At 44.8% G+C, this 13,355-nt stretch overlaps 2 protein-coding genes across 6 annotated transcripts in view; both read right to left on the bottom strand.

The window, feature by feature from the left end:
• Positions 1–6,324, bottom strand: part of LOC109631056 (pyridoxal kinase-like) — a 13,961-nt gene extending 7,637 nt beyond the window's left edge. Inside the window, exons 1-2 of the mRNA XM_069538710.1 lie at positions 5,948–6,324; positions 248–302 (exon numbers count right to left, since the gene is read on the bottom strand). Coding sequence (XP_069394811.1) covers positions 248–302; positions 5,948–6,028 — 136 coding nt within the window. The 5' untranslated portion in view covers positions 6,029–6,324. The remainder of the gene's footprint in view (positions 1–247; positions 303–5,947) is intronic.
• A 926-nt stretch (positions 6,325–7,250) lies between these two features.
• Positions 7,251–12,784, bottom strand: LOC109629673 (A-kinase anchor protein 200-like). Of its 5 annotated transcripts, none has more exons than XM_069538701.1 (8): positions 12,257–12,394; positions 12,034–12,121; positions 11,320–11,431; positions 10,964–11,062; positions 8,202–10,574; positions 7,943–8,003; positions 7,650–7,774; positions 7,251–7,391 (listed from the first exon to the last, which is right to left on the bottom strand). In XM_069538701.1, the coding sequence occupies exons 2-8, from the start codon at positions 12,070–12,072 to the stop codon at positions 7,363–7,365; spliced, it is 2,838 nt and encodes a 945-aa protein (XP_069394802.1). In that variant the 5' UTR covers positions 12,073–12,121; positions 12,257–12,394; the 3' UTR covers positions 7,251–7,362. The 5 variants fall into 5 exon arrangements, with proteins under 5 accessions (XP_069394802.1, XP_069394801.1, XP_069394800.1 ...); XM_069538700.1 differs by having other exon boundaries at positions 12,195–12,392; XM_069538699.1 differs by having other exon boundaries at positions 12,034–12,784.
• Between the last annotated feature and the right edge of the window lie 571 nt (positions 12,785–13,355).

Genomic DNA, 13,355 nt, shown 5'->3' with positions numbered 1-13,355 from the left:
AAAACTCTGGATTGTCGTTGAGCGGCCGTCAGCTGCTCTGTGGTTAAAGCTGCTCTGGTGTCAGACAGTGAAGTTACTGACCTCCACAAAATCTGACTCACTCCTCTGTTCACTCGACGACAACCGTCTCCCTGACATCACGACACCAGAGGCCCTGACTCATACGCGCCCACACACACACACACACACACACACACACACTAGATAAGACACACACTCACGCCTACAGAAAACACGCCAGTCTTACCTGTGTGGTTGGAGAACTGGACGGAGTTAATGGAGTCCACCTCAAAACCTAAAACCTGGAGACAGAGAGAGGAGGCAGATGTCAGGAGCGATTAGGAGCAACGACCACACTGTGACGGCTCCGGTGCATTTAATTACAGTCGTATAGTTCACACTCCTACACACACACACACACACACACACATTCACAGACACACACACAATTTACACACAGTGCCCACGATGGAGAAGTAATTGGACACTTGGTTTTTTGGGCAGCTGTGGGTCTTTGAGACTGGGACATTTTGTGTCTCTTCTTTGTAGTTTGCGGTTGTTTTGCATCCTTAGTCATTTGTCAGAGTTTGGCAGTTGTTTTGTCTCTTCATGGTGGTTTCTCTTGACAGTCATAATTTCTGCTGTTTATCATCCCTCTCTGGTTGTTTAGAGTCTTAATTGAGCTCTTTGACTTTCAAAAAGTAATAATATCAGATACTTCATACAGAAGCTTGAGCCCAGAGGCTCCTCTCATACCCCCTCAGCAAGTGAGAGAGAGAGAGACACATGACTCATCCACGTGCACAGACAATCGTTATCTGAATTACTTTATTTAATTGGACAGAAGCAGGAAGGAGGACGGGTTAATGAGTCCTTTGTTCTCTTCAATTGACTGTAACTTTGAGATACAAGGATGTGCTTTCAGTGGGGACAGGCAGAGACACCCCCTGAATAAAGGAGCGTAGATATTAACTCCGACCTTGGAGTGACTCGCCAATGCTCCTGCTGATGAAAATAATCTCCAGTGTGGAATACGGCTCCTCAAAGATGAAATCGTGTGTTTGTATCACCAGCGGGAGGCTTTCAGGAGACCAGCCGAGCTCTCCGTGGTGTGAGGCAAACAGGACATGACGTTATGAGTCAGTGGTGTAGGAACACACTCCTGGAGGAGAAGTATGGAAGATGAAACCTTTGAGACGTTCTTATCTGATGGTAAAAGCACAAACAACATCCTTTTCCGTATAATCTCAAATCCCTCCTCAACAGGGAGGTCAGAGGTCCTGCGGTGGAAATTAAGACTCTTAGAGCAGATTACTTTTTCTAAAAGTATTTCGACTGACCATTAAAGATCTAATCAATTCTTTTGGATTTTTTTAAAAAATAGGATAGGGTAGGATTTTGTATTTATTTATTTAACCAAACGTGGAATTAGCTCAAACCTAAAACCATTTTAAAACTGTATGTGATCTGCATGTGGTTCTGTAGATGGTTCCATTAAGTCATGAACGATATATTGGTCTTTAAAGATGAAAAACCGATTCTCTAAGACGTGTCTATTTGCAGTTCGACAGTTTTAGCAGCGGGACTCGAGAACATAACCTGTCTGTCACAAGATGTTCCTTCGGCGGAGCAGGAAGGAAATTGACTGTGGATGTAAAAGCGTGTTTCTGATGTTCATGGGGCTAAGAATATGTTATTTAGGTCACATCCTTTCTCACCGTTCATAAGCCTCAAGTCTGTTTACAAAGCTGCTGAATGAAAAGCTTCAGGCATCGACGGAGGCTGAAGACAGGATATTTATATTTTGATAAAAAGTTCACATTTGGCTTTTCTGGAAAACACTTTGGTTAATTGAGGGAAAATGAGCGAGCTTCTTTAATTAGCATGTGTCACAACACAGGCTGATCAGATCTGAGTCAACACAAACACTAAATTTACTGACTCCTCCTGTACCTTCACATCTAATCTGCACCTTATTCAACTAAACCTCAGTGCTGCTCAGACCAAACATTTACAATTCTGTAATCTACAATATTTCTATTTAACCTTTAAAATGAGAAAATAAAACTGGGTAATATACGCGTCAAAGCTACAACATGATGTTTCCAAGTTATGTCTTTGTTTGACAGAAGTAAAACAAGTATCTACCAAGTGCAAGCGGCTCTCTGAGGATGTAGCCTACTGCTAAATGCTAATGCCAACATGCTAACATGTTCACATAGATTATATCAAATGGACGACACGACGGCTCCCTAAAAGCGAAGCCAGAACATCTGGATCTCTCCCGGGTGGCTGGCTGCGGAATCACTCATAAACCCCACATCCTCCATGTTCGCGGATGGGAGATGAACTAAAATCCAGCGCTCACAGTTACATTTAGTTTCTATGTGAAAGCTGAATGAGTCTGGCTCTGAGGCCGCCTGTCTCCATCTTCAGTGATGTCGTCAGGAGGAATCCTGTAGCAGCCAATCGCAGCCCTGCTTCCTCACAGCGCTCCTGACAGGCCAGAGATTCTCCATCCTGACAGCAGAGTGAGAGAGGGATACCCTGCACGCTCGCTGACATCATCATCATCATCATCATCATCATCATCATCGTATCCCTCATCTTCTGCACCGGCTGAATCATGGTTATTACTCTGAAACATGAGAGCAGCTCACTGACCCGTGGGCTTTCTGTTTCGGAGTCGATATTTAAAACCCTGTCAGGTCTTTTTCCTCAGTGATCGATGAAGCACCATCGATACCATCACACTTATTACACATTTTGATATTTACACATTATGGAAAATAATTTAAAAAACCACATGAATAATAATAATAATAATAATAATAATAATAATGTAGAACGTGAACTTAACTGGGAGAACCTTGGTTAGAATGTAGAGTTTAATTCACTGTTTCTGCTCATTTCAGTGTTTTGTTAAATCTTGACTGTGCCGCACTTGTAAACATTGTTTTAACGAGTCCTCAGTACAAACTGACCTCGATCAGCCGTAGTACAGTTGAACGTTAGCGGCGGAATCTTGAGTGACGTGCATCAAAGCCCAGCAGCCATTAGGACAACCGCGAAATACATCCAGGCCGCTGCGAGCTAAAAATAGACTCAGCACTTCTCACAAGTCTTTCAGGACGATGGGACGTAGGCTCTCTCAGTCTCAGCATCGACACTCGGTGCCACACGCAGGAAAATATTAAACTATAACAATCACCAGCATCGTCGTTCAGCAATTACCGGTCCCCAAAGCAATCACTGGTTTCATCCCACGGTCGACATTAGGGATCATAAAGGGAAATGATGATCTCTTTCACAGCCAGGAGGAGCCGATAACCTCTGTGTCCCTTCACACGATATCAATTCAACGGCTTGTTCTGAATGCACCTGCTCCTTTTTGGCTCTGGAGGCTCCTATAAAACACCCTGTAAACTGAACCTTTAGGTAAGAGCTTCATTACGACTGTTGATAGAGGTAATGACTCAACGCCAAAGTCATTTGTTCCTATTATTAAACTAAAGAGCAGGACACATGTTGAGCCACTCAGACGCTGTGCTCAACAGTTCTTCATCCGCAAGTGCTTCACAACCCAGGTTAATGGTTAATAGACTGATGAACTGCAGCCCGCTCGTTTCTCCAGGGGGGGGGGGGGGGGGGGGGGGGGTCACAGTTAATATTCATTACAAAAATAGAAACTGTAAATAAAATGAGAAAATGCCTCCGTCCAGGCCAAACAGTCCCTCTCACAAGAAAAACATGAATCATTCTACGAGAGAAAAACTCCAGATTTAAAAATGTTTAACAAAGTAAAAAATAAATCCTGGATCTGAATTCTTTCCAAACCTCATCATCTCTCCTCTGAGTTCCTGTCAATCTAGTTTTCCACTAACAGACAAAAACAAACTGAAAATCTTTTTCCAACTGTTTAACAATTAACTGTCCAGTTCATCATTAACTTAATGTAAAGCACATGTTTCTCTGGTCACGCTCCAGCTCGCCGATGGACTTTATGAACTACAGCAATGATTCACAGCTATAAGGCTCGAGTGTTCCCGGCCTTTCTCGTCCCCCTCTCCCCTACTTCACCCTCTCCACTGTCCCTCTCTCTTCTCTCCCCTCTTTTCCAACCATCTCTCCTCTCCTCCCCCGTTTTCTTTGCTCACCCCAACCGGTCGAGGCAGATGACGCCCACACTGACTCTGGTTCTAGAGGTTTCTCCGTGTTAATGAGGGAGTTTTTACTCCACAGTCTCAAAGTGCTGCTCATTGTTCAACTGTTGGGTTGGGTCTAGATTTAATAGGATTTTAAGGTCCTGACCTTCTCTGTAAAGTGCTGAGCTGTCTATATATAACGTTACAATAAGATGTGATACAGTTATATTACAGTGATCTGTCGAGTAGAGCTGAACAGAGCGGCCTCTAGTCTGTATGATGAGAATAAAAATGTATTTGTCCTTGCTCTCCCTCTCTCTCTCTCTCTCTCTCTCCCTCTCTCTCTCTCTCCCAGGATGTGGACTGAGGCACTAGGAGCCTGTTTCAGGTTCTCCTTCCATTCCACTTCCGGTCTATTGCCATTTTGAAAATCCTCTTCGCTACAGGAGACAACCTCCAAACAGACGACCTGCAAATCCGCACGTTGAAATCAGCAAATGTAGAAAAAGATTAGGATCATACGTTCTACATTCCTCTTACACCTGTCACTGTTATTTGAGGGCCACAACATTTTGTTTTCTGAAGCTGAATGATAATGGATTCATTCATTCTCCGGTGCCGACACAGTGATGACACAGTGACGTGGAGACAAGTCTGTCATCGTCTCACTGACCACCACAAACACAAGGACTGTCAGCTCACTGTTCACCTGCCAATCAGGCTGCACACAACAGCATGATGTGTGCATGGTGGGGGGGGGGGAGACAGGGCTCGCTAACCCTCCCCAGTCCCACTGCCAACCAGGTGATGGTAAATAATAACCATGGTACAAAATAAAATGGTGGACGAAGGAAGCAGAGGCTGGTTTCACGTGAACACAACTGAGAGCTGTGAAGTTTGTGATGTCGTCACCTTTGTAACACACAGTTAAGATTCTTCTGTGGATCAGCTGAGAAACCAGAAAACATCTGTAACAATGACTTTTCCATCCACTGCACGTATGCCGTATGATGAGGTCCGTCCAGATGTTCCCACACACACACACACACACACACACACACACACACACACACACACACACCATGATCTTTCCAGCTGTGCATGCTCCTCTCTGTGCTGAGCTCCTCTTTGACCTGAGCTGTGAAACCTTCCTGGTGACCGTCAGAACCAGTAGGGGTCATTGGATTCACACCGGGTGATCCAGAACCACACATCTGGGAACATCTGGACCGACACGACCGTAACACCGTCTGATGTGATTCACCCTCAGGTCACATGTTTGATTTCTCCTGATGGACGATAAAGACTGGAGGGAAGGAGGAGGGGGGGGGGGACTAAACACCTCCATCCATTATCGGACAGCCTCAATGACAGAGTGTTTCTCTCTCAGCCTGAGTTCTTCCTTCACGAGCAGATTAAATGTTGGTTAAAGGTGAACACGTCGCCTGTATGTTTGAGGACACCTGTCCCCGGCTGTCTCCTCTGACGTCCCCGGTGCTGCCCGCGGCTATTTTCGGCTTTTTCTCCGAAACCGACACACTAAAAATAACAGCGGGGCTAAAGCGCGTCAGCGACGGGCTGGACTCCAGCTCGCACCGCGGTGGTTCAGCGAGATGACGGGCTAACTGACAGAGGATGCTGCGAACTTGAAATCGATGACACTGATTGTTCATTTTAACGCGGTCCCTCGGTTTGTCGCGGAGGAGAACACCGGGGGTCAGGTCGCGTGGGTCCCCGGGAACGGAGCGCGTCAGGCGGGGCTGCGCGGTGTCCGACATTGGGTGCATGCTGAGTGTATTTACCTGTAACGGGAACGAGGCGCTCTTGTTGCCCACGTATCCCCGGACAACATGGCTCTGTATGGACAGCACACGGCACTCCATGGCGGCTCCCGGTCAGCCGAGGAGCGGGGGGGGGGGGTGCAGATGGTCCCGGTGCCTCAGCGACGGAGACGCCCGAACATCACCGCGCGACAAACACAGGAGGGAACGGGACCGCGCGTCCAGACGTCCGTTAGCTTGTTGGCTAGCAGGCTAACGCACCCGCGGTGTCACACGCAGGATGGCGGCGTGTGTGCGAGGAGCGCGTGTGTGTGTGTGTGTGTGTCGAGGTTGTAACTGGTGACGAGCGGCGTGATGAGGGGCGAACACACGCACGCACAGACACACACGCACAGTTCTGCACACACACACACGATTCTGCACAGGCAATCTGAGCGACCGCCTATAACTGGATGACGTCAGCACCGAGCGCATCCTGACGGGCACATCTGGATTTGAATGAACGTGACCATCAACTCTCCTCTCGTTGGTTCCGTTCTCCTCCATCGTGTGAATCCACGCAGCCGAATTGTTCCCAACGATCACCCGCATCGATTCATTGATCAAACGGGTGTTTACCCTGCGAAAATCCAAGAGGAACGGGATAGAAGTTTTATTTTGACCTGCTTTTAGAATGGAGTCTGGCGCTGCGCTTATTTTGTGTGCGTGTGCAATCTGTGGTTGTGACTCACACCGTGTTTATTACAAAGTCGTGACTGAGGAGGGGGTGGTGGTGGTGGTGGTGGTGGTGGTGGTGGGGGGGGTGACTTGGAAAAGACTGGCTCTGTCACCACATCCAGCAGCGATGAAGAGAGGACAGAGCGTGTGCAGAGAAATACAGAGAACAAATTCAACCGAGAGAGAAATGAAAGCATGAGGGGATAGACACACTGTGTCATGATGCTGTAATTGCAGGTCGCACACGGTGGTGAGAGTAAATCACAACTTTGTTCGAGTCTAAGTTGAGTCCTGATATCAGTCTAGACATTTCATTGCTCGGGTCACAGAAGTTAGAAGTCATATGAAATCCTGATGATCAACCACAGTTTACTGTTACTTACATTTACATATTAATGAAAGCTGTAACAGCGTTTTGGACCAGAAGACCTTGCACTCCACGGTTCTTCTTTTCCACCATTGCTAACATTATTTAATAATACTGAGTAAAAAAGTCAAGTCCCTACGAGTGATCTGTCAAAAGTCTCTAATTATTGTTAGTTAAGAAAGTCTGATTTAAATCACCTCGTGTGACACATCCCCAAACTCCTAAAAAGACCAGACTTAGTCTTTTGAAAGTTCTGCTTTAATAAAATAAAACACTTCATTCCTCTTCTCCCATTTCTTCAGGTCAATTCAAAGCAGAGGAGGATGAACAGCAGGAAGTAGAAATTCATGAATCATTTTGGGTCCTGGTCCATTTCGGGCTCTAGAAAGAAAACAACACAATAAGAAAATGAGTTTATATGATTTTAGTTTGACACTGTTTATATTTTAATGAGTGTGTGTGGTGAAAATGTGTGTGTGTGTGACTGACAAATGACTGGTTAATCTAAATAACTGCGAAAGGGACATTTACTTCCGGGACATGAAATGGTGACACGGTGTCCCTGAGGGTGAAAACACAACCACATTTCACAAACACTACAGGGACTGAACCTCTCTCTACCCTCCACGTCTCTCTCACCGGTGAAGGTGAACTGAGGGAAGCTGCTCAGGTCTCCTCCTCCATGAAGTCTCTGGAGCTTTGCCGTCTCCTCTGACAGGTGACGCTCATAATCAGAGTCCACCGCCACTGGTCCTCCACTGGACCTGAGAGGAGACAACATGTCCAACGTGGTACAAAACTTACTTAACCTTTAAATAAGCAGGAAACCTACATCCTACATTTTCTCTGTTCCAAGACACATCTGATCAAATTATTCAAAGACGTTTTATATAAAAAAACAATATGACAGGAAACTTCTTTGGCGTCTCTACCTGCGCAGGTTGTTGTATTCTCTGATCTTCTCCAGGAAAAGTCTCTGGACTGGATCCAACTCTTCACGACACACATGAAAACATTCAAGTTAAAAACATCTGTCATGGAAAATTCTGCAAAACTCTTTAGAATCATTTTATTGAGAAACTGTAGTTGTTGTTCAACTTCTGTTTGTGTGTTACACAAGTGTAAGTTGCACTGGATATAACTTCTATCTTCCACCTTCTCATCTTTTCTTCTCCTTATAGTCAAACTTACCGTCTGAAGTATTCGCTCCTACAACCTCCTGGTCGACCTGAGCTTCTGAAGCTCCTGCTGCTGTGACAGGAACAGTAAACAGCAGCTGCTCCATCAGTGCATCAGTCTGCAGATCTTCAGCCAGAGACAGAGACTCGATGTCCAGAGCCTCAGTGATCTCCTCAGACTTCGCTCCTTCCTCCACCTCCGTCCTCGTCTCCCCAGCGAGAACTTCAGCTTCATTCTCCAGATACACGGCGGTTTCACTCAGGGACTCGTGCTGCAGAGTTCCCAGAGAGGCCTCGACTTCAGCCAACGTCACAAACTCTAGAGACATGGCCTCCACGACTCTTCCCTCCTGCTGAGCTGATTCTTTTTCTGCTTCCTGAGTAACAATCATTTCATTCTGCAGCAGCGACGGAAGCAGAGACTCCGGCCTCTGCTCTTGCTCAGAGAAAAACATGGCTTCCATCATAGAAGGAATCTCAGCTTCTATCACATCAGCTGCTTCAGAGATGGAATCGAACATTATAATTTCAGCCTCTGCTGCGTCACTATAAACAACGTCCCCTGTCGCCATCTTCACCTCCATCTTCACCTCCATCTTCTCCTCTTTGGCCAGAGCATCAGCTTCTTTCTCAAGCGCATCACTTGTTTCTTGCAGGGCTTCAGTTACGAGATTTTCGACTTCAGCCTCCACCTCAGATAAAGTTATGGATTCAAGTGTCATGGCTTCTTCTTCAACCTCCTCTCCCTCCACACACGCAACATCAGCTCCCGGAGTTTGATCAGAGGCTGAACTCGTTTTTATGGCTTCATCAGTTTCAGGAGGCGCCGCAGGAATTCGACAGACAAGCTCTGTCATCAAAGTGGCGGTTTCTCCCTCCAGCTGTTGAAGGTCGTCAGGCAGAGAGCTCCACTGTGAAAGAACTCGAGACAAAACTTCCCCCTCGTCCTGACCTGAGTTCTCAGCTTTGGCCGCAGCTTCGTGGTCTCCACCGACCAACAACTCCTGCAGTCGTTCCTCTATCTTCTCATCGAGGGTAAACTTTGTTTGGAGGAGCTCGTCTGCTTTCAGAGAGTCCACCGAGGTTTTCACTGAATGCAGCGTCACAGACTCTAAAGTCATCTGTTCAGCTTCGCTCTCCTCCTCTTCGACAGAGACTTTCCCTGAGGAGGATTCTACCGTCGACTCTACTTTGGTTTTTAAAGCTACAACTGCAGGTTCCTGTGCGTTTTGGTCAATTTCTACTGTACGTTCAAGAACGGCAGCTTCACCCTCTAGAGCAGAGGTCACGGACTCCACTGGTGGTTCTTCTGTACTTTCTAATGAAGGGAATAGTGTTGCAGAGTGTGGGACGTTGACTGCTCCAGAGTCAGTGATGTTTTCTTCTGTCTGAGCTGCTTTAGCTTCTATTGTAGTTTCAGGTGTAACCACAGGGGCAGGAGTGGCGTCTCCTGTAGTTTCTAATGAAGGTTCTGCTGTTGTCGTGTAGGAGACGTTGACGACTTCCAGCTCCACGCTCGTGACTTCTCCTCTTTCATCCACTGATCCTGCAACAGACGCTGTAGTTTCCTCTGTTTCTACTGGGGGAAGTCTGACCTCTACTGGTGAATCTATTGTAGTTTCTATCAATGTGACGTCTATCATAGTTTCTGCTGAACCTTCAGGAGCTGCTACTCTCTGTGACGTTTCCTGAGGAGCGGTGCTTGTGTCTGCTGATGTTCCTGTTGTAGTTTCTACTGAGGGTTCTGCTGTGAACAAGATGCCCACCTGTCCTGAATCTGTGGCTTTGGTTTGTTCTTCTGCAGCTGCTGTTTCTACTGTGACGTCTGTCAGAAGCTCTACTGGAGTTTCTACTGCCTCCACAGGATTAATACTAGTCTTTACTGCAGTTTCTCCCGAGGACTCTACTACGGTAGTGTATGTGGTGCCCTCCTCTCCTGAATCTTTGCTCATCACTTGTATTTTTGGAGCTGTATCTACTGTGACGTCTGTCGGAGGCTCTACTGGACCTTCAACAACTGAAGCCTGAGTTTCTAAAGCTTCTACAAGAGGATGAGTCGACTCTGTTGATGGTTCAGTTGCAGTTTCTACTTTGGTTTCTATTGTTTGGGCTGAAGTTTGGCATTCTGCTGAAGCCGCTGCAGATCCAGACGTTGGAGGAGCTGAGGTTGTAGAAACAGCATCAGCAGTGAAGTCCTGGATGAAGCCAGGAGGAGGACGCTGAGGCGTCTGTGTGGAAGATGCTGGTGTTGGCTGAGGGGAAAGTGCTGCAGGGTTTAAAGAAGATGTTGTTGTAGACGAAGCAGGAACAACAGAAACTGATGGATTTTTTTTTGACAAATGAGGAACATCTGAGGTGGAGACATTTGCTGAGGAGATGGTTGAGGCTTTGGAGGGAGGAGAGAAGAAGAGATGAGGAAGAGGAGGAAAAAAAACAAATATAAAGGACTGTAAAACAAGAAGCAGAACAAATCGCTTGAAAAAAAATGAACATTTTACCAACTCGGCTGACAAACAATAACCAGAAACTACTTTCAGACAATTGTTTCATTCATTTCTCAAGTAAAATGGTATAAAATCCCAATATTTCCATCTTACAGGAGAAGATTTACTTTGTAATACATCACTGTTAACTGGAAAATGTGCAGGTTCTTACTTTTAATTGAACAAAAGCCATTTGGTACATAAAAACTTCTACCAAACATGAATCATCTCAGCTAAACTTTATCTGCAGATTGGTCAATAATGCTCTACACAACATCCTCCATGTACTGACCTTTACCAGCACCTGGGGGCGCTGTGCCTGGCCTCCTTTGAGAGAACAGCTGTTCCAGGAGTTTAGCAACATCGACCGCAGGCTGAGGTTTGGCTTTTTCTACCAGTAAAAACATGTTGAGAATCAAACTGCTGATCGTCGCTTCTCTTCAAAATATTCTTTCACTGGCAGCTTCATTTGGTGAAGATAACAAAAATAAAAACTTCCATGCAGAGATAGGATGTTTGAAAAATGACTACTCACCATCTCAAAACATTTAAACAACGACTTAATCCTTATTATAAATGCTTAAACTAATACATATGACTAGAATACAGTGATAGTTGAGATTCCACATGATAGAAAATCACACGCACGATTGTCTTTCTTACTGATGTGAGTTCTTCGTGGTTTCCTGTCTGAAGGTGTGGAGCTGAGCTGAGCCGCCTGCGGCCTCCACACAACTCTACACAACTCTCTGTGAAGACACTGGACACACGCCATCAAAGTGAACACACACAATTCAATTATCAGATGCACTTGGTCATTTAAAATCCAAATTTCAATTCCAAACTGCTACATAGAAAAAGAAAAGAACATTTTACATCTGACGACACACAAAGTCTGATATTCACTGTAAAAATACAAATTCTGGCTTCTAAGTTTCATATACTACACACAAACCTATAAACTTATAATATATGATATATGTTTTTAGGATTTTAATTTGAAGAAGTTTTCTGGCCCCTCTGGCTTATTCCATATTTATATTTAAAATTTGTATTTATTATAGAGAAATGTCTAGTGACAGTCTACGGTCCAAACAATTATCCAATATTTATGACACTAATACAAATATATGTATCAGAAATTAGTTTGTTCTTTTTTTCATTTTACTTACCAGTACATTCAATAAGTTAATCCACATAAAACAGTAAAATGCTGCTTATAAAAAGCAATAACCTCATGTATAATGTTATAATTATTATTATTAATCTGCTGTGTTATTTGAATGCTGCAGTCTGAAGATGTGGTTCTTCTCTCTGTCGATATTAAAAACTACTCACATGGTTTTAAACCAGTGAACTCACGTTTATACTCGATCTCCTCCTGAAGAAAGCAGCCGCCATGTTTCTGGTCACATCAAACCTGTGGAGGACTGAAGCTGGTTCACCTGAGCTGAAGAGAAGAGTTGAAGGATGAGAAAGATCTGAATGTTCTCAGAGTTTCTGCTCCACCATGACACCCTCACCAGGTTCTTCAGAGAAAGATCTGAATGTTCTCAGAGTTTCTGCTCCACCATGACACCCTCACCAGGTTCTTCAGAGAAAGAACTGAATGTTCTCAGAGTTTCTGCTCCACCATGACACCCTCACCAGGTTCTTCAGAGAAAGAACTGAATGTTCTCAGAGTTTCTGCTCCACCATGACACCCTCACCAGGTTCTTCAGAGAAAGAACTGAATGTTCTCAGAGTTTCTGCTCCACCATGACACCCTCACCAGGTTCTTCAGAGAAAGAACTGAATGTTCTCAGAGTTTCTGCTCCACCATGACACCCTCACCAGGTTCTTCAGAGAAAGAACTGAATGTTCTCAGAGTTTCTGCTCCACCATGACACCCTCACCAGGTTCTTCAGAGAAAGAACTGAATGTTCTCAGAGTTTCTGCTCCACCATGACACCCTCACCAGGTTCTTCAGTCTGACGCACACTGAGGAGCCACTAGAAGACACTGTGACACATGTTACCACCTGAAGCCCGCGAGCTCACGTGCGAGTTTAAAGCAGCTTCACGTTTATAAACACTCTGAGCTTTCATAACACAACGACACGTGTTTCCTGTCTGGACTGTCAAAATAAAAGCTCACAGGGCAAACCTGGGGGGGAAAGTACTGACCTTGGACCCTGACATTCATTTTCAACAGTCTCAGTTCAAACCATAGACTGTATATAAACCTTTATATACAGTCTATGGTTTTATTTAGTTCGAACCTTCTCCACAGATCACTTGATTTCACTTTCTTTTAATTGTAATTCAAAAAACACAGCACAGGGTTAGTTCATTGATTTGACTCCTGTCAGGACGGAGATTCAGTTTGTTTTGAGTGAAACATCACAAGCATTAAGAAAAAGAAAAGAAATCATGTAAAAGATTTAAATGGGATTAAAGTAGAAGTTAAAGGTTGAACTAGAACAAGGCAGATGGAGATGGGAGTGTAGTGTGTGTTATAACATAAAGCCTCATTTAAAATAAAGTTGGAGTGTTATGTAGTGAACCATCATGATATTTATTACCACTGACTTGATCCTTAGTGCACCAACATGGGAAAAATGTATTTTTATTTTTTATTTTGAAGGCATATTTGGTTGAACTTCCGGTTTTCTTGCTCATGTTTGGACCATAGGGTTTTGGTTT

The sequence above is a fragment of the Paralichthys olivaceus genome, chromosome 14, assembly GCF_024713975.1.
Source record: "Paralichthys olivaceus isolate ysfri-2021 chromosome 14, ASM2471397v2, whole genome shotgun sequence".
Classification (NCBI taxonomy): Eukaryota; Metazoa; Chordata; class Actinopteri; order Pleuronectiformes; family Paralichthyidae; genus Paralichthys; species Paralichthys olivaceus.
This window is presented reverse-complemented; position numbering and strand designations above follow the sequence as displayed.